The following is a 19291-nucleotide window of genomic DNA, read 5'->3' as shown; positions in this document are numbered from 1 at the left end:
AAAAACAATAAAATTTTAACTGTTTCTGACCAAATTTTGCAAAAGCTTACGAAATAAACCATAGTTCCGCACGTGCACAAACAAAAGTTCTAAAAAAAGAACTAAGTTTTTTTCACATCTTTGGTTTTACTCTATGTATCCCTATGTAATTTGATACACATCTCCTCAACATAAAAACGCGTATTTTGCTGCAAACGAATTTTTTTCTTTCTTGTTTTTCTCTCTTTTCCCTAAGGACAATTTTCCCTGGAAGCGGAGCCGGTACTGAAGCTACTTTTGGTGCGGTCACTTTTCTGAACCTCATTGATTCACGTCACATCAAACTAGGAAGTCCTTGACAATTTTTTCTTCTTACTTCTCTAAAATACCTAATTATACACCGACCTAGCATGCGGGAAGCGTAACTTTACCACGTGGTTTCTTAGCCACACTTCGGACATTTCCGGGATATTACCGGACGGGTTTGGGAGCAATCGGATGTTTTCGCAGACTTTACTGCACGACACGAATTTTGAAGTTTGTTAATTCTGACCGTCATGTCAGGGAATGTATTCGTGATGTTTCGCAAAAATGTAGCCAAAAACTAAGAGTCGTAAATGTTTGATAAACGTTTTAAGTAACTCGTTTATTAAACACTTACCCGCTGGGCTCAGCCAATGCCAATTAAAGTTGTGACTCAAACGTTGTTTCATGCTGGATATCAAGTTAGAGGTTCAATAAAATCAAATATATTGGACAGTTCTGAGAATATCGTTGACAGAAAGGCGATATTTCTTGTGTATAGATGTTGTCATTGAATGTTTATCTTCTTTGTTTTTATTTTACAGAGCAGACCAAATTATAGAGTGTTTTTCAATAATGCGCTTTTAAAAAATATCTCTGTAAATTATGTATAATATTGTATTTCGATGAAAAAAATTCCAAAACATCACTTTACGTATAATTTACTTATTTAAATATATCTTTGAAACTAATGTTTTGCGTTCCAATGTTGATTTACGAAATGGGCTGGCTGTCCAGATCTGTCTGTCTAACTATTTAAAATTACAGATCTTTTAACAAGAAATTGCAAATCTTTGTTAAGCAGTTCCAGAAGACATCACAGAGACATAGGAATAAGCCAGTTTAAAACGCTGAAACATACATCGTTGGTGAAAATTAATGTAATGATGATTCCAGAAATTAGCTGCAGTTTTGTCAAAGAAGCCAACAACCTACTGATAATGCGGCGCTGACGGTCATAGGTCCAAAAGCACCAATGTTTAAAGTTAGTGGTGTCCGACATTTTTGCATCATGAAGTGAATAAGTATGATGACTTTCTTATCCTGATTGTACCATTCGCTTTCGTACAATGCTAGAGACAACTTCGTACTCTGAAAAATTACTGGATATTCATCAATAGCCAATGTTATAACCTCTACCTCAACCAGAATTTCATCCGCGTTCCACGCTAAAGCCATCAATTGGCAAATTATTAATACCAAGTACACGGTATTAAATAATACTTCTATTCCCTAAAATTGAAAATATTCGCTGTAGATATAAAAATCCGATAGATTTCCCATAGACGATTCGTGGTTCTTACCGCAAAAATTTGGAATATAACTGCAGCAAGTAGTAAAGATGACACGCAGTATTCCAAAAACATTATATATTTAAACGACCCGTTGAATTCTTCTATCCAACTGCAAGATAATTTTTCTACTAAATTAGATGTGTTTGGATGTGTTGTCCAGGTAATTAGTAGGATCACCTATGGACATTTTTGTTTCTTTGCGACCAGTCAAACTTACAAATCTGAGGTAAGAAGACTTCATCAATTCTTGTTTTTTTTTTTGGCTCGTTTAGCATATATATTTGTTGTAATTTATTTTGTTGTGAGCTAATTTAAAATTAAAACTTATTTTGTCACTTATTTTTTGTATTGTCAAGTTTTTCTTTCCTGTAACTATTTTTTATTATATTTATGTATTTAATTTTGTCTTGTTAATGGGTTAGTAAATAAAGTATTATTATTATTTGGTTAATATAATTCGACAAGGTATTTTCTTAAAACTCATATTGAAGAACTAAAATGAAATATTCAATTAAATTAAAACAAAATGAATTATTTTTAGATTTAGAATTAAATAGAAAATCTGAAAGAGTCATCCTGTGCAGAAATGGTAATGAAAATACGTTTTTTGTTTCGCGATATCTTTTTCCGCAATTTAAATTCCTCTTATTAGACAGATTTTGAGAGCACAATCGTGGAGTTTGAATTTTAATATCCCTGGATAATGGCCGACGAGGTATCATGGATTTTTTTTTTAAAGAGCTTTTTTATATTATTTTTCGCCCGATTTTTTTAACATTGTTCAAAAATTAAAATAGTGAAGCCTAGTGCCGCCTCGAGAGGTATCCTAAAGAATATGATTCTCAAAGAGATGTACGCCACTGAATTTTTTGGAATTTTGGTTGTTTTCTTTGAACAAGCCCCTAAAATTACAACTTGTGAGACGTTTGAGTTATTTTCATTTCTTCATCATGTAAATTGACAGAACTTTGTTTATTAATATTTTAGGTTTTGGACTCTTTCGTCACAATTCAACTTAGTTCAAAGAAATTATCAAAAATGCAAGCATATGGGTCGTTAAGAAGATGTAAATGTAGGTACTACAGAATTTATGTATCGCCACCTTTATTTTTGGCACTTACTTAATCAACTTCTGATGCTTTCGACAATAGTTTCTCAAAATATGAAATGAACTTCTTGTTCGCAAATCGTTTTCGAACCTATCGAAAGGGTGGTGGAAATGTCTAAAATAGTGTTGTAAAATTTTTAATTGTGCTCTCAAATATATCATCACGGAGTTCGAAAACGCGTGTACTGAACCACTATACAAGGCTGTTAACAGTATTTCCACCGTTTGATGAGCCATAACGATGCCGAAATGCTTGTTCTTGTCAAAGGGGTACCAGACTTGAACAGCCAGTGCTGTCTCCAACGTATCATTATCAAATTTCTGCCGCCGGTTGGATTTATAATTGGACTCGAAACCTGAAAAATAATGCAGCTTAGGTAAAAGTTGGGTTACGATTCCATTTATTCGATTGACATGAATTTTATTTATCCGAAAGATAATCTTGTGGCATTACATTTTAAATATAATTTCTGGCATATGGCGCAGATGTAGTCCAATCTGGACGTCCAATTTGCGATGACTTTTTCCATCATTTGTGGCCGTATATCGGCGAATGTTGTCTTCCAAATGATCAAGCGTTTGTGGCTTATCCGCATAGACCATTGACTTTACATAGCCCCACAGAAACAGAATGTAGTCTAGCGGTGTTAAAGCACAAGATCTTGGAGGCCAATTCACAGGTCCAAAACGTGAAATTAAGCGCTCACCAAACGTGTCTTTCAATAAATCGATTGTGGCACGAGCTGTGTGACATGTTGCGCCATCTTGTTGAAACCACATCTCCTTGACATCATGGTTATTCAATTCAGAAATGAAAGAGTTAGTAATCATAGCTCTATACCAATCACCATTGACTGTAACGTTCTGGCCATCATCGTTTTTGAAAAAGTACGGACCAATGATTCCACCAGCCCATAAAGCGTACCAAACAGTCAGTTTTTCTGGATGTAACGGTGTTTCGACATACACTTGAGGATTAGCTTCGCTCCAAATGCGGTAGTTTTGTTTGTTGACGTAGCCATTCAACCAGAAGTGCGCTTCATCGCTAAACAAAATTCGCTTATGAAAATCGGGAACCACGGCAATCTCGTTTTGGGCCCATTCGACGAATCTACGCCTTGATGATCGTTTGGCTTCAATTCTTGCACGAGTTGGATTTTGTAAGCACGTAAACCAAGATCCTTCGGCAAAATCTTCCATAAAGTGGATGGACACAGATCCAATTCCTGTGTTCGATGGCGGATGGACTCATTCGGGTCTTCCTCAATGCTACGCTCTACAGCAGCAATAGCTTCTTCTGTATGCACCGTACGGCGTCTCTGGGAATGCGAGTTATCAATAAGAGTAAACGTGGTACGAACACGTTCCATGGTTAATCCAATTAACTGCTCTGATGGACGATTTTGTCGACGATAAAATGGACGTAGTGCGCGATACGTATTGCACTATTTGCAAGCGTTGTTCAGGCGTGAGTCTATTCATGATGAATTGCCAAACCAAACTGAGAATAAATCACTTGACAGCTGTTAAATCGGTAGCCATCTTGAACAGTAATGCCAACTTAAAGTTCTATACATCGAAAAAAACACCCATTTAAATGTTTTTCTTTCGACAAATTGTATTCAGAACACAATTTTTTTTTAAAGCAGTCAATTATGCCAAACCATTATCGCAAAAGATACTTAAGTTTTAATCTTGGGCGATATAAACCTATAGTTTGTGTCAAAAATCTTAAGTTTTATTGTTCTTAAAGAAATGAAATTGTATGCAAATGTATAATATACTAATACTTTTATAAATTTAGGTATATAACATAAACAGTGGTATGGTTAGTGGTATGCATGAGAAAGTAAACTATTGTGATTATAAAAAAGGAGGAAATATTTGGAAAAACATATCCCAACATTCTATCCACTTGCCAAAATTACTTTATTATAGGTTTTTATTTTATTGGATTTTTTTTTCGTTTTAATTCGGTTTGTAACTATTGCGACTGTAATTATTTTGAAATGTATTTTATCTGTAGCAATGAACTTTGAAAAATAAAATATCACACAAAGTAGGCGTCAAAATTTTGCATACATTCTAATTTGGAGATTGAGGATTTCCAGGCTTCTGTTGCAAATTCGAAATTCTGTTTAAAACAAAATAGTAGTTGTGTTGAATATCGCACTTGTTTTTTGAACAAATCAACATGACCCTCGTCAGAGTAGCCATTTAGATAAATACTGTTCCAAAAACCGGTAAGCGACCACTTACTTTTTTATAATAGGTACTATAAAAAAAAAATTATATATGTTTAAGTAAATTATATTATGTTTTCATTTGTTTTGTTTTGTATTTTTTAATACAAGCTTTCAATATATTTTTATATTAATCTGAAAATTTTAGCAGTGTCTGATAGAAAAAAAGTGGCACCTGCTTTTCTTGTTTTTGCAACACAATTATTAAAACTACTAATAAACTACCTAAGTAGCAAGTAAATAAATGACCATAATAATCGTTTTAAAAAATTAGTGTTAATAGAGTATAATTTGTTGATCTTTTTTTTGGTAAGGCGTTGGGGCATGTTTCAATAATAGGAAATTGTTTCATGACAAATTTAATTTATTGCGTTTCAAATTATCTAGACATGTATTTAATTATTTCTTTCATTACTCGTTTTAATTTGGTTTTCAAATGTGTGTGTGACAAATAAAAGTCAACCGGTGTGTTCCAGAAATTTCTTGGAAAGAGTTGAAGTAAAATGCCAGATGATATGATGAATCATATAATTTTACAATTTATACGATTCTTCGAAGACAGTCTTCTATCGTAAACAGTGAATTGCAGGCCATTATTAAAAATTAAGACTTACCCATCTCGGTTAAGTATATGGCCAACGAAAATGAGCAAATCGCAATGATAGCGGTTAAAGAGTTTGAGTATTTCACGTGAATTCTATAAATCTTCTGGGTTTCGGGATCGTTGATCGCAGAGATCCTTGATTCCTCATCGAGGGTCAGCGATAGCAAATCTATCATCTTCTCCGACTGACATAACGTAAGTTTGACGATCAGAAGTACGACGAAAATTAACCTTGACAAGTTTTCGACAGCTTAAAGTTTTAAACGTGTGTTAAAAAATTAGAAGCTTTGTTGTTTTCCAAATTTTCATTTTTCAATGAAAATAGGAAACCGTAACTTCCGAATCACTTTATTTACCTTTTGCCCTATCAACGGTATACAATCTGTAAAACTCGACTATAAACATTATCACAACGGAATCGTAGATAATTTGGCTAGTAATGGAGTACACTTTGTATAAATTCTGCAAAAACCCGCTGGCGATCGTAATTTTCAAGCGCCATATGCCGCTGGCTAGCATCAACCACTTGGTAAACTTAAACAACTCCTTCTTCGACGCCATGTTTACCTGCTGTGATAAAACTCGTTGTGTCGTGGCCATTTTAAACCGCGGGTAATCAGTGGTTGGAAAATAGGCGGAGCTAGAAGTACGCTCTCCTAGATGTAACATAATTTATATTTGAATCGGCATTTATTTCACGTTCATGAAAAACGTTCGGCTCATAATTGGACTTCATGGGCGCGACAATGGAAACGATAAGTTATCAACATAAGAAAATATCGTAACAATATAGAAAATCTAGTGAAAAATAATAATCCTTTTTCAGAATTTGCGCAAATTAAATTAATTAATTGAATAGCTTTAAGTAATATTAAATATTATTTGTTGCAGTATAAATTTCAATTCAATTTCAAACAGATAGCAGAGATTTAATTACTATCCAGACGCAACAATAGAAACAATAATGTCTTTCTTATTATAGCCTAGCACACTACACTGCCCAATAATAATATTCCAATTTGTACATAGTATATAAAATATATATAAAAAGTATATTATATAGGTTAACATCGTGAAATATGAAGAGGTTAGGAATTTTTGATCGATTAAACAACACCTAGCAAAAAAACCATTTCATTGTTATATTATTATATTATATATAGTCCTACTACGGTAAAAATTGATGCGAATGAAATTACATGACATTTTCTTACAGATGATCTTCCGCACTTACCTCTAAAAATACCATGGCCAAACTTATTGACGATCTGTCAGCGGCCATGTTGGTTCCAGAACGCATTGATTAAAAACGATATTTTAAATCTTGTGAAGGCGCAGGTAAAATTCGCCTCAATTTGCTTCACAAGTGTTGGTATTATCAGCATAGGCAGGGCCTCTATATTTCCAGTATATATATGGTTAAAACCAAGAACGACGACGAGAATATATCCGTTTCATTGAACCGAATTGATCATTATCGAATAGAAGCCTTGAGAGCGCCAAATCGTTGCATGAAAAATAGAATAAAAAAATGTAAAATGTAAATTAAAATAAAGTACTATTACATTTAATCAGTAAAATATACCTACTACTAAGATGTAATTTTCTAGCCTCCGTATTAACAGAGTTGGTTAGATGGTACCACCGGACTATATAAAGAAGAGTTCCTTAATTGCAGCCGAGTCGCTTTCTGCTGTCACTAAGCCCTAAAAATATCTCCGGAAAGAGATACATTAATAAATCCGCTTGCTCCCTTCGGTCTTCCTTATTCACTCCGCCTCTGACTAGATATAAATAATTTTGTTCTTTGTCCAGGAACCCTTTTATTTGGATGATTACGTATGTATGTTGAAATGAAAGTGCGATTTAACACGTATACGGAAAACACCGCCAAACCGCACGTTTCTTGGGAAATACATCCATAATAATTAGACCTGTTTTGGTCGTCTTCCGTGGATACTTTGGCATTTAGTAGGAAAAACACATTTTTATTAAAAATTACTAGTTTATTAGGTTCGAATCACATGTATTATACAACACGCCTTATGAATGAAGCTGAAACTACCGTCTCCATGTTACGTCACTTAATCGTACAGATTGCCAGACATCAGTGAAACATAGGAATACGTCAATTTAAGTCTCTGGAACAAAGGCAGGTAATTAAATTTCTCATGAAATATTTTTGGTTCCATTGACTTACGGACAAAGCAGCGTCGGCAGTCATTGGCCCAAACGGTCCTATCGACAAAGTCAACGGTTTCTGCGACCTCATCATCATAATTGCCACAAGGACTTTCACGTGTTGAACTTGATCGTACCATTTGCTACTGTAAAGGGCGTTGGATAGTTCCGTACTCTAAAATCAAGTTTTGCCATCGTGGTGATTGTAGTACCAACTGATGGATATCGACACTATAGAATAATTGTGTAAAATAATTGAGGTTTGTAAAAGTTGTCACCGGACGCGTGAAAATGCTGTAAAGTAAGTATGTTACTAATGGCCCTTTAATTTGTGGAAATTTAAGTGCCATCAATATTTAAAACGGTCAGCAAATTGATTTTTTTTTTAGTTTATTTTTACATTTTTGTTTATGAATCATTTTTGTAACTTAATTTTTTTCCGCAGACATTCGTTTTCTTATTTACCTTATACACCTTGGGAACTTTTGATAGAATAATTGTAGTAATCAACAAAAGCTTTTAGTTGGTCAATTCTTGTTAAACAAACTTTTCTCACCTGCTCTTTAATTTCGTTAGCGTTCCATGCTAGTGCCAATAATTGGGAGAATATCAGTAAAAAGTATACAATGTTGAATCCCACATCTTTTCCCTGCAAGAAATTAATTGAAAATAATTGAACGATTAGTTTTTAGTACATTTTGGTTTAGACTAGCCTTTTACAATAGATGAACTATCTATTTATACAGAGCATTTTTTAAGTACGTGTTCGAAAGTTAGGTTATCCTATACGTTTTACTGCAACCGTTGTAGCAAAGTTCGTGTATGTGTCAGTGTGTCTGATTGTATGTCAGTTCTGGTTCAGAAAAAGTACTTAAGTTTTATCAATTATGGCCAGCTGAACCTGATCCTAAAATTATAAATGTCACGTAACTTTTGGAGGGAAACGTTTAAAATTGCAGTAACTTTTTTGTGGGTTGATTTTTAGACATTTTTCTTACAAAATCGTAAAAATTGTGTTCCGATAGGATGGACCGTTGTCAAAAAAACTAAATTTTGAAAAGACACTGTTCAGCATGCCCAACTTATTTATCCATTAAAAATTGAAAGGTAGACAGAAGAAGAGATTTTAATTTTGTTGTCAATTTGACATTTATGGTGCTTTTTTATTCACCTTGTCCCTGAAAAACGACAACTACTTCCAACATACATAGAAATCTAGCAGAACGTGCATAGTTTATTCGTTCTCAGGGACAAAGGAAATAATGAGGGAAAAGCAGAATTGACGAGATTCCTCAAACAGCATTAACAAGCCTTGCAAATATCATCAATCAAATATCATATCCTAAAACAATTGTAAGTTTACCGGTATATTGTTCCAATCTCTCAAATAAGTTCGCGGCTATGTATCCAAAAAATTTTATTTAGTTTACTTATTTTTCCTGGTTAGTCATTCAATAAGGAATTATGAATTAAACTTAGTGGTTAATGTTATCAATGGGCATGTGTATAGTGTATTTTCAAACTCGAAAACCAGGACACAACCCCTCAAAAGTCACGCCTCTTATATAATATATAAAACTTTAGAAAAAGATTCAGCAGGCCAAAATTACTATAACGCAAAAATTTCAAAATGTTCTCTGAACTTGTCTCGGAGATTAGAGAGAGATTCTTGTAAGGCATATGGATCCGTTTCTCAACTAATGTTTATATATATTATTAAGGATTATTTTTAATGCAGAATATGCTGTTATAGATTCTCCCACTAATATCCGAACATTCTGCATTTATATATATATATATATATATATATATATATATATATATATATATATATATATATATATATATTTGTCACAAATATTGGCTAGTTTTATTTAGTCTTCGAAGCAGTAATTTTAATGTAATTGAGAATAAATTAAACCCCTGCAGTAAAAGTGGTAAATGATATTTAAGGTTTTCACAACGTCTTGATGACAAAAAAATAGACGTTTTGACTTTAAACACTGAAAAATCACTTTCTGAACTTTGGCATGCAACCTAATAACACTTTGAATATGTACCTACCGAAAATATCTGTATAATGACCGCGGCAAGTAGCAGCGACGATATACTGTATTCCAGTAACAAAAGATCCTTAAACGATTCATTTAAATCCTCAATCCATCTGAAATAAGAATAAAACTAAAACAAGTCTTTTGTTAAACATTTTAGTACAAAACTTTAACGAAGATGAGCAATTTACAGCACAAACGGTATATACAGGGTGATTCACGAATGAAAATGAAACTTCGTAATCTTTGGTAAATTTGAGGGGGTTTCTCCTAGCGTGCCGAACATCTATATTAGGTCAAGCATTGAGCTAATTACTTTAGTTTTGATTAGTTTGTTTGTTGTTATAACATATCTGCTAAATACCTGGATGTATGTAGATATAGTGTGAATATACTGTTTACTACAGAACATACAAATTTATACAAAATATATACCAACACATATATTATACCTATGTAATGTATGTAACATTTTGCAAACTGCTTAGTGAGAATATTGTGAACTATTCACGATGTTACTGATAACCAAATTGTTTTATGTGCCCTTAACTGGAAAATATCTGGTAGGTCACTAAAAGCTGTTGGCCATTTAAATGTACACAATAATAAGGAAAATTATGAAATTAATAAGTTTTTAATAAATCCTCAACTCGTAAATCAGGCTTTTATGGAATCAGTAAGCAATATTGCACCCACACAATTGAATATTACCTAAAGTATCGGAAAATTTTTAAACTTTCTGACCCATGTATATATATATATATATATATATATATATATATATATATATATATATATATATATATATATATATATATATATATATATATATATATATATATATATATATATATATATATATATATATATATATATATATATATGTATATATATATATATATATATATATATATATATATATATATATATATAAATATATATATTCTCACGTATTGATTCACGGATGGAAAAATGTGATGACACTATATTCCGGGATATCATCCGTTCGCTCGTTGAACTCCGACTGGAATCCTGCAAATCCTGCATCCGACTGGAATCCTGCAGACGTTTCGCCAAAATCTTACTTGGCATCTTCAATGCTCGCGCTCCGAAAACACTTCGAACACTGAGTGTGAGTAGTGTCATCATATATATATATATATATATATATATATATATATATATATATATATATATATATATATATATATATATATATATATATATATATATATATATATATATATATATATATATATATATATATATATATATATATATATATATATATATATATATATATATATATATATATATATATATATATATATACATATATATATATATATATATATATATATATATATATATATATATATATATATATATATATATATATATATACAGGGTTTTTCACTTAAAACTCCGCACGCCAATAAGTCCAAAACGAAAAGAAATATTTAATTTATGTAAAAAGTGGTCAAAGTGTGAGGTCAAGTAGATATTTCCTAAAGTTTAAAAAATTCGACGCCTGCAAAGAGCTGGGCGTCGCGACGCGTCGAAAAATTATTCGATTGCAGAGACTTTGGAAATACGCGCATACAAAAGTACATATTATTTAAAAACTTTTTTGTTATTTACTCAAACTTATTTACTTTACCCGTTTCTAAGTTATACCGATTTAAAGTAAACATTTCTTGATTAATAAAAAATGTGATTAACGCTTATTTTTACAAGTAAGCCATGAATGTTAGTTACTATGGCAACCATTGTTATGGCAGTTGTTTTAAGTGCAATTGCAAACAATAGATTTCAACTATTTTAGTATGATTTTATTTATTATTTTTTATCGATTTAGTTCTGATGACATGATAAATAAATGAAAAAACAGTAAAATACCTACAAGTTAATAACCAAAATTATTATTGCAATTAACTACATAATAAGACATTTTAAAAATTTTGTTCAAAATTATGTCCATCTGCTCGAACACAACTATCAAAAACTTTTAACAGATGAACTTGGGTCACTTGTAGGAGAGTCCTTCTTGTGATAGCGGCACACGCTGCACTAATTTTGTTAATGAGATCAGCCATATCTTCGATAGGTTCTTCATAGATAACGTTTTTTAGGTAGCCCCAAAGAAAATAATCTGGTGGTGTAATGTCCGGGGACCTCGAAGGCCACCTTACCGGTCCATTAGTACCAAGCCATCTATTGGGATATTCTCGGTTCAAATACCTCGTTACTATTTGGGCATTATGCGCAGGCGCTCCATCCTGCTGTAGCCACATATTCATTCTAGTGTCAAGAGGCACTTCTTCTAATAGTTCCGGAAGTGTAGTTTGAAGAAATCTTAAATAGCGATCTGCATTTAAAGTTCCTTCGTAAAAGTAAGGTCCAATAAGGAATCCATTTAATATGCCGCACCAAACATTGATACTAAAAATTCGTCGGTTACCTCTTTCTGTAATCCAACGAGGATGGTTTTCGGACCAAAAACGACAGTTGTGTCTATTAACGATTCCATTATTTTGAAATCGACTTTCGTCGCTCCATCAAATTTTCGAGAGAAAATTTGCATCTTGGCTATACAAATCGGACAATGTCGCTAAGAAATACATTCTTCTAGCATAATCGCCTGGTTCTAGTTTATGAACTAGTTTACTTTTGTACGGGTGAAAAGAGTTTCTATGTAGAATTCTCCACGAAGAACTTATGGTAACACCGGTAATTTCTTTTATCTCTGATAGGGATATCTTGGGGTTATTATCAACCTGCTGAATTACAGCAGCAGTATTTTCATCATTTGTAGCCGTCCTGTTCCTATCTCTTTTAGGTTTTATGAAGCTGCCATATTCTCTTAAGTTTTTACATAAACATGAAAAGGTTTTTGCATCGGGGACTCTTCTATGCGGATAACGCCGTGCGTAAACTCTTTTTGCTTCTCTACAATTGCATCTGCATTCTCCAAACACCAGTAACATGTCTACTTTTTCCTCATTGCTAAATTGCACCATTTTCACATAATAATTCTTAGTTTTTTTTTAACCGAACAAATTTGGATATTTCTTGTGACAAAATGTGACAATTTTTTGATACAGCAATAACAACTTACGTTTGTAATTGCACTTAAAACAACTGCGATAACAGTGGTTGCCATAGTCCAACATTCATGGCATACTTGTAAAAATAAGCGTTAATCACATTTTTTATTAATCAAGAAATGTTTACTTTAAATCGGTATAACTTAGAAACGGGTAAAGTAAATAAGTTTGAGTAAATAACGAAAAAGATTTTAAATAATATATACTTTTGTGTGCGCGTATTTCCAAAGTCCCTGCATTCGAATAATTTTTCGACGCGTCGCGACGCCCAGCTCTTTGCAGGCGTCGAATTTTTTAAACTTTGGGAAATATCTACTTGACCCCACACTTTGACTACTTTTTACATAAATTAAATATTTCTTTTCGTTTTGGACTTATTGGCGTGCGGAGTTTTAAGTGAAAAACCCTGTATATATATATATATATATATATATATATATATATATATATATATATATATATATATATTCCTTTTTTTATGTGTATTATTAATCAATCCAATATATACTATTCTAAGTTTTTTAAAAACATTAATTACTTAAATTCAATATAAAATCACAAGTAATGCAAGTAAATCCATAACTTCCAAATTTGGCAATACAAGTAGTATATATGGTTTCAATTTTTGCAATAGCATTTCTAACCGTGTATATTGCATTAAGTCTTTCTACGTCTTGCCGAATTCTCGTTTTTAAATATTGAATGTAATTACACCTATTTTCATAAAGAAGTCCAGGGGTGTCAAGTCAAAGCTCCTCGTTGGCCAGCGCATGGTCCCATACCGATCAATCGAAAATGAAAAACGTTGAGTTAAACAATTTCTAATATCGACGGACAGATTACACAGGTCTACAGGGATTTTGATGTCTCGAAAGCTTAGTTATATATATTATATAACATATTTTGGCTGTATCACATCATCTTTTTTATAGCGCTCTATATCTGATAAGTATTATTTTATTAATATATATTCCTACGAGATGAATATGTTTGTTTCATATTAGGCGCGATATTTAAATGAATTGATTTTTATGAAATTAAATGTGATTTAGCAACACTGTGTTGGCGCAGAAGCGTCAATACAGCGTTGTAATCTGCTTATGCGCAGTTTGATTATCTTGGTCGTCGTGCTACTGTGTTTGCGGCTGTTGTCTTCATTGTTGCGTATTTGTAGTGTTCTAAAAGACATTGTGTGAACAATCCAAATAACATTTGATATACCTGTGTGTCTAACTATAACTTCTTTTGTGAAAAATGTATACCACGCTTATTTTGGTATAAAAATTGACGACCAAGACAATGCATGGGCTTCTCATACTGTTTGTTCCCTTTGCATTGAAGCATTAAGAAACTGACAAGAAGGTAGGAAGACATGTTGATGATAGAATGACAGTGATGATTGCTATTTTTGTTGGTGTAATGTTCAAGGAATCAACAGAAAAAATTAGAAACAGATTGTGTATCGCAATCTTGACTTTCTCGTGGACCAGTTGCACTGATACCTACCGCCCCAAGAGAACTAGAAAACGTCATATCGCCAGAATCAGAGGAATCTAATTCCGACCCAGATGGCCCAGATTTCACACCAGATTTCAAATCAAATCAAATCATATAATTTAATTAGAAATTTGTATCTTCCATCTTCTTGACCAAGCATTTACTGGCACCTGCACGAAGCATTTACTTTTACTTACTTACTTGCTTTTGTTTAGGAAGGACCGCTAGTGTATTGCAACAATATTCCTGAATTAGTTTCAAAATTAGGAAATGTGCCGTATATAAAACAAGAATAAGGCAAGTTTATTGACTCAAGTAAGAATAGTTTAAAAGCCGTTAAAGGACCCCTTTTGAAGAAAATATACTACCAAGAATGTCAGTGGATGCTTTGTGGTGACCTTAAAGTGCTGTGCATGCTCCTAGGACAAGAGGGGTATTGTACAAAATTTCCATGCTTTATTTGTGAGTGGGATAGTCGGGTAAGAGATAGATAGACTTAAATAGAATAGCCCTCAAGAACAAGCCTTACACCCGGTAACAAAAGTGTATTAAGAGATAGCTTAGTTGGCCCCAAAAAAGTTTTACTGCCTCTTCTACACATCACACTTAGCTTGATGAAGCAGTTTGTTAAAATCCAAGACAAAAATGAACAGGTAAAAACATTATGCAAAGACAAGGATTTTCAAAACACAATGACCGATGTCGAGAAAAACGATTGAGTTTGGTTTAATGGAATAAATAATTTTAGAAAAGCCTTTTTTTTCCTTTAATATTTGCACAAAAACTTTACGTGATTTTTGAAATCAGCCTACCAAAATTGTATAAAATCAGTTTTTAAAATAATAACATTTGTCTAAAAGTTTAATTTTCAATCCCTGTGTTATCAATTAATGGAAATAAATGGTTCTCCATCAAATTCAAATATCTTTTACCACTAAAAACAAAGCCATAAAATACTGGGCCCATTATTCGGTCGGTATAATGCCACACCACCCATCAACACACAACGACCCTGTTTCTTTATTTTTTTGTGACGATATCCATTTGAAATACGGCAGTATTGAATATGAGGTAAATAGATTTTTTTTAATGTCACTTTCAAAATAGTGGTCCATCATAAGGGAACAATAAAAGTCTTGTCTAAAGGTCCTGTTGGAATAATTTCTGAACTGCCAAAAATTTGAATAGATGGTAGTAAATTTTAAAGTCCTTACTAATATCCGATCGATATCGAGATGCATCTCCTTGTGAGTTTTCGTTTTCTTCAAAATACAGAAGAACTTCTAATTGCTTTTGGGCGTCGTTTTTATTATTGACAACCACTCCACGTCCAAGATCATGATCAATTCGTGAAATATATGTTTAGTGGGTATCCGTCTTTGAAAATACAACCTATATTCTCTCAGGACTCATGCTGGACTCTTATTATTTCTTATGTAACATTCGTGAAGATCTAAACGCTCTTGAAGACTGTAAAAAGGCATTTGATCTTGGTTGATTGGTTGGTTGGTGACAACTAAATGTTAAATAAAAACTGTGTATTTTGTGTCCAGGTAACAATTTTATTAGTTTTTTCTTTTCATGGCTATCTATAAGGCGCGGTTAGAAAAAGTTTTGTAATTAGTACTAATTTCTACTTAGTTGCGTTACTTGTTGATTTTATATTTAATTTAACTAATTACTGTTTACAAAAAAACTTCCATGGATCCATAATAAAAATTCCCAATTTTCGTTTTCAAGAGTTAAATACACATTTTTCCAAAGATCTGTTTTTTCGCAATAAAATGGAAAAGTTTATTTTTGTCGAAAACTACTCATAATTTCGTACGCTATGTTATGGCAAAAAAATTGTCAAAATCAACCGAACTTTTAGAAATTTTAAAAAGATTCATAACGCTCCATTTAAAAAAATAAAGTTGATTGCTGTCCTGGCACAACGGACCAACCTGTATATATAAAAACACTATAAATAAAATATGTACTTAGGGTCAAACACTATTTGTATTTAACTTGTTTTCCTCAGGGTCGTACTTATTGAAATGCGGTTTAGGAGTATCTTAAATAGACCACTAACGTATACTGCTTGAATAAAGGCAACTCAATTTGAAGGATGTTCATCATTAGAACATAATAAAAACACTTTCGTGACACCCTGTATATAGATAAATGCAAAATCGTGTGTATCTGATCATCATGTTATTATCAACCAACCAGCTTCAGAAAATAATCCGTACCCAATCAGCTGCTGATGTTTTACTGCGAGTGATTTCAAGCCGGAAGCATTAGCCGCAGGCATATTAGATTCGTATTCGGCACCGGATTTGTGACAATTTTTGAAATGGTATTGAAGAATTTGCAACTGGGCTCTGATGAAAATCATCACCGAATTTGTAAAGGCGTGTACGGATCCGCTATACAGGGCGGTCAAAAGAATTTCGACCACTTGGTAACCTAAAGCCCACGCATGATGTTTGTTTTTGTCGAAAGGATACCATGTGGGCATCGGGAGAGGTTTGTCCAGTGTCGAATTAACCATGTCATGCGATTTGTTGAATCTGAAACTTTTCTCGATTCCTGCAAAATTGCCATCTGTATTTTTCTTATTTCCCTAACCCAGTATCGATAGGATTCTCGGAAGTTATACTTTAAAGATGTTTTTTTGATACATACCAATTTCGCTTAAATATATACCCAAACCAAACGAATAAATGGCTGTAGCCGATGTTATCCTAGTGCAGTAAGTTATATGATCCAAATAGATATTCTTTGTGGCCTCATCGCGTCCGTTAAATATGTCATATTCTTCTTTGACCGCGAACCTCATTAACTTTAGTATATTTTCAGATTGACACAAAGTTATTTTCACCACAAGAAGCAGCGCGAAGCACATTTTTGAGACGTTCTCGATGGCTTGAAAATATGAGAAGAGTATTCGTTAGCATCGGTACCAAAAAAAAACGTTGCAGCCGATTCTCCTTTCAAGTTGATTGTTTTGAAGAATAACTGTTTACCTCCGTTAGTAAAACTCTAAATTCACGAACATTTTTCTGTTTTCTGATACAGTCAATTCTAGCTTAAAGCATAAAATATTTGCTAACACTTCCAAAATAAATATCAGTTTTCGAAATAAATAAATCAATTTGAGAATATTATTAAATTATTACATTCGTAAAAATCAAAATGTGCAGTGTTGCGTCGGGTGTGCTGTTTAGTATTGTTCTATTGGAGACTGGTAAGCGCTTTGTAAATGCGGATTATGGGGCTTGGGCAGACAATCTAAACTTTTATGGCACGGTTAACACTCTAAGTGTGAAGTAAAATTTAACCTATTTTAAATATACCAGCACTCCAGGAGCAGTCTCTGCGGATTAACAAAACATGAGGTTTGCAAAAATATTATTAGTAAGTTCAAATTTCTACATCAAACACTTAAAATGAAACAATAATGGGAAACATCGCTACTAGATTAGACCTGTGTTAACTAAGAGAATTCGAGTGTAGATGGACCATGTAAATATTGAACTAAGATTTTTCACAAAGTACTTATCAGGGATACCGTTATGACATAGATTGATAGTGCTATTGTGTAATTATTTTTAAATAAGCATTTTTTCAAACATTTCGATACAACTGATCTTATATTTTTCAAACAGAAAAAGAACATCATCAAATGGAGCGTGGAACCAGAAATTGTTTTCAAATTTCTAAAGATGCTAGTTTATAAATTTTTCTAAAAATGTGGTATATTATGCAACAAGTGCGGTAAACGGCATTTGACTCACGGGTGATTTAAAAAGGTTACCGAACGTGTTGCATGCCATACTTTTTCTACGACCGTTAGTTTTTGGTTAAATTTTCGCAAAACAACACGGATACATTCACTGACACGACCGTCAGAATTGACAAACGTCAAAATTCAAGGCGTGGAAAATATTTCCGAAAGCATCCGATTGCTCCCAAACCCGTGCGGTAAAATCCCGAAAATGTCCGAAGTGGCTCGGATCCGTGAGAAAAGAAACTGACGTGGTAAAGTGCCGCTTCCCGCACGCTAGATCGGTGTGTAATTAGGTATTTTACAGACGGGAATAGAAAAAAAATTAATTAACTTTTAATTTGTAACTTTAATATCGTTATACTTTAAGTCTATTATCACCGAGATTAAACATAAAATATTAAATATTAAACATAAAAAACACTTGGATCTCAAAACACCTCAAATAGATTGCATTGAAAAGTTACATTCTCTAAATTACAAAATTAATAGGTTAGACATTTTCTTATTTATAAACAAAATTAAAATTTTTATAAAATACTTCTATAAAACTGTAACTTGGTGCAATTCCTATATTCTGCTTCTAAAACTTTTGTTCGACAAAATATTTCTACCAACTTTTCGAAATATTCTCCATTTATGGGATTTATCAACCCCTATCACTGCTTGAAAAATATTGAAAATGAAGCATGTTTGGCTACCACTAAGAAAGAGTTAATTATTAGAGTTTTTGTGTTTGAGTGATGTTTGTTGTGTGATGTTGTGATTCTGTATGAAATTAAGAATTATTCTTTGTGCTATCCTTTAAAAGGGCGTAGTGTACCTATTCTTTTTGTATAAAATAAAAATACAAATTTGCAAAACTTACCAGCATCAGTATTTTTTCCAAAGAGTTTCGTAAATTCAACTCCCAAGGAAACAATCAAAGAGTAGTAAAAAAACTGGACACTGTAAGAGTATCCTAAATATACTTTGTACAAGGTTTTCGAAATTGTATCTATGTCGAGTCTCCACGTTCCGCTGGCAATCATCAACCACTTGACAATTTTAAAGATCTCCCTTTCGGCTGTCATAGCGTTCGACGTATGTCGCAACCAAAGAAGAAGAAGCTACTTTTAGAGACTCATTTGGCTAGTAACGAAACGTCACCG

General features: G+C 32.8%; 2 protein-coding genes across 4 annotated transcripts; both read right to left on the bottom strand.

Moving 5' to 3' along the window:
- Window positions 1–888: 888 nt before the first annotated feature.
- Window positions 889–6094, bottom strand: LOC132705025 (uncharacterized). 3 transcript variants are annotated; one of them, XM_060675434.1, is made up of 7 exons: window positions 5889–6094; window positions 5543–5782; window positions 2699–3041; window positions 1587–1686; window positions 1423–1515; window positions 1219–1374; window positions 889–1133 (listed from the first exon to the last, which is right to left on the bottom strand). In XM_060675434.1, the coding sequence occupies exons 1-7, from the start codon at window positions 6091–6093 to the stop codon at window positions 1080–1082; spliced, it is 1191 nt and encodes a 396-aa protein (XP_060531417.1). In that variant the 5' UTR covers window position 6094; the 3' UTR covers window positions 889–1079. The 3 variants fall into 3 exon arrangements, with proteins under 3 accessions (XP_060531417.1, XP_060531418.1, XP_060531416.1); XM_060675435.1 differs by having other exon boundaries at window positions 1429–1515; XM_060675433.1 differs by having other exon boundaries at window positions 1219–1515.
- A 1451-nt stretch (window positions 6095–7545) lies between these two features.
- Window positions 7546–19225, bottom strand: LOC132705052 (odorant receptor 82a-like). Its single transcript, XM_060675477.1, has 7 exons — window positions 19009–19225; window positions 17039–17278; window positions 16603–16942; window positions 9778–9877; window positions 8270–8362; window positions 7733–7888; window positions 7546–7673 (listed from the first exon to the last, which is right to left on the bottom strand). The coding sequence occupies exons 1-7, from the start codon at window positions 19211–19213 to the stop codon at window positions 7617–7619; spliced, it is 1191 nt and encodes a 396-aa protein (XP_060531460.1). The 5' UTR covers window positions 19214–19225; the 3' UTR covers window positions 7546–7616.
- Window positions 19226–19291: the final 66 nt, after the last annotated feature.

Source organism: Cylas formicarius, unplaced genomic scaffold, assembly GCF_029955315.1.
Source record: "Cylas formicarius isolate icCylForm1 unplaced genomic scaffold, icCylForm1.1 PGA_scaffold_7__23_contigs__length_41026272, whole genome shotgun sequence".
Lineage (NCBI taxonomy): Eukaryota > Metazoa > Arthropoda > Insecta > Coleoptera > Brentidae > Cylas > Cylas formicarius.
This window is presented reverse-complemented; position numbering and strand designations above follow the sequence as displayed.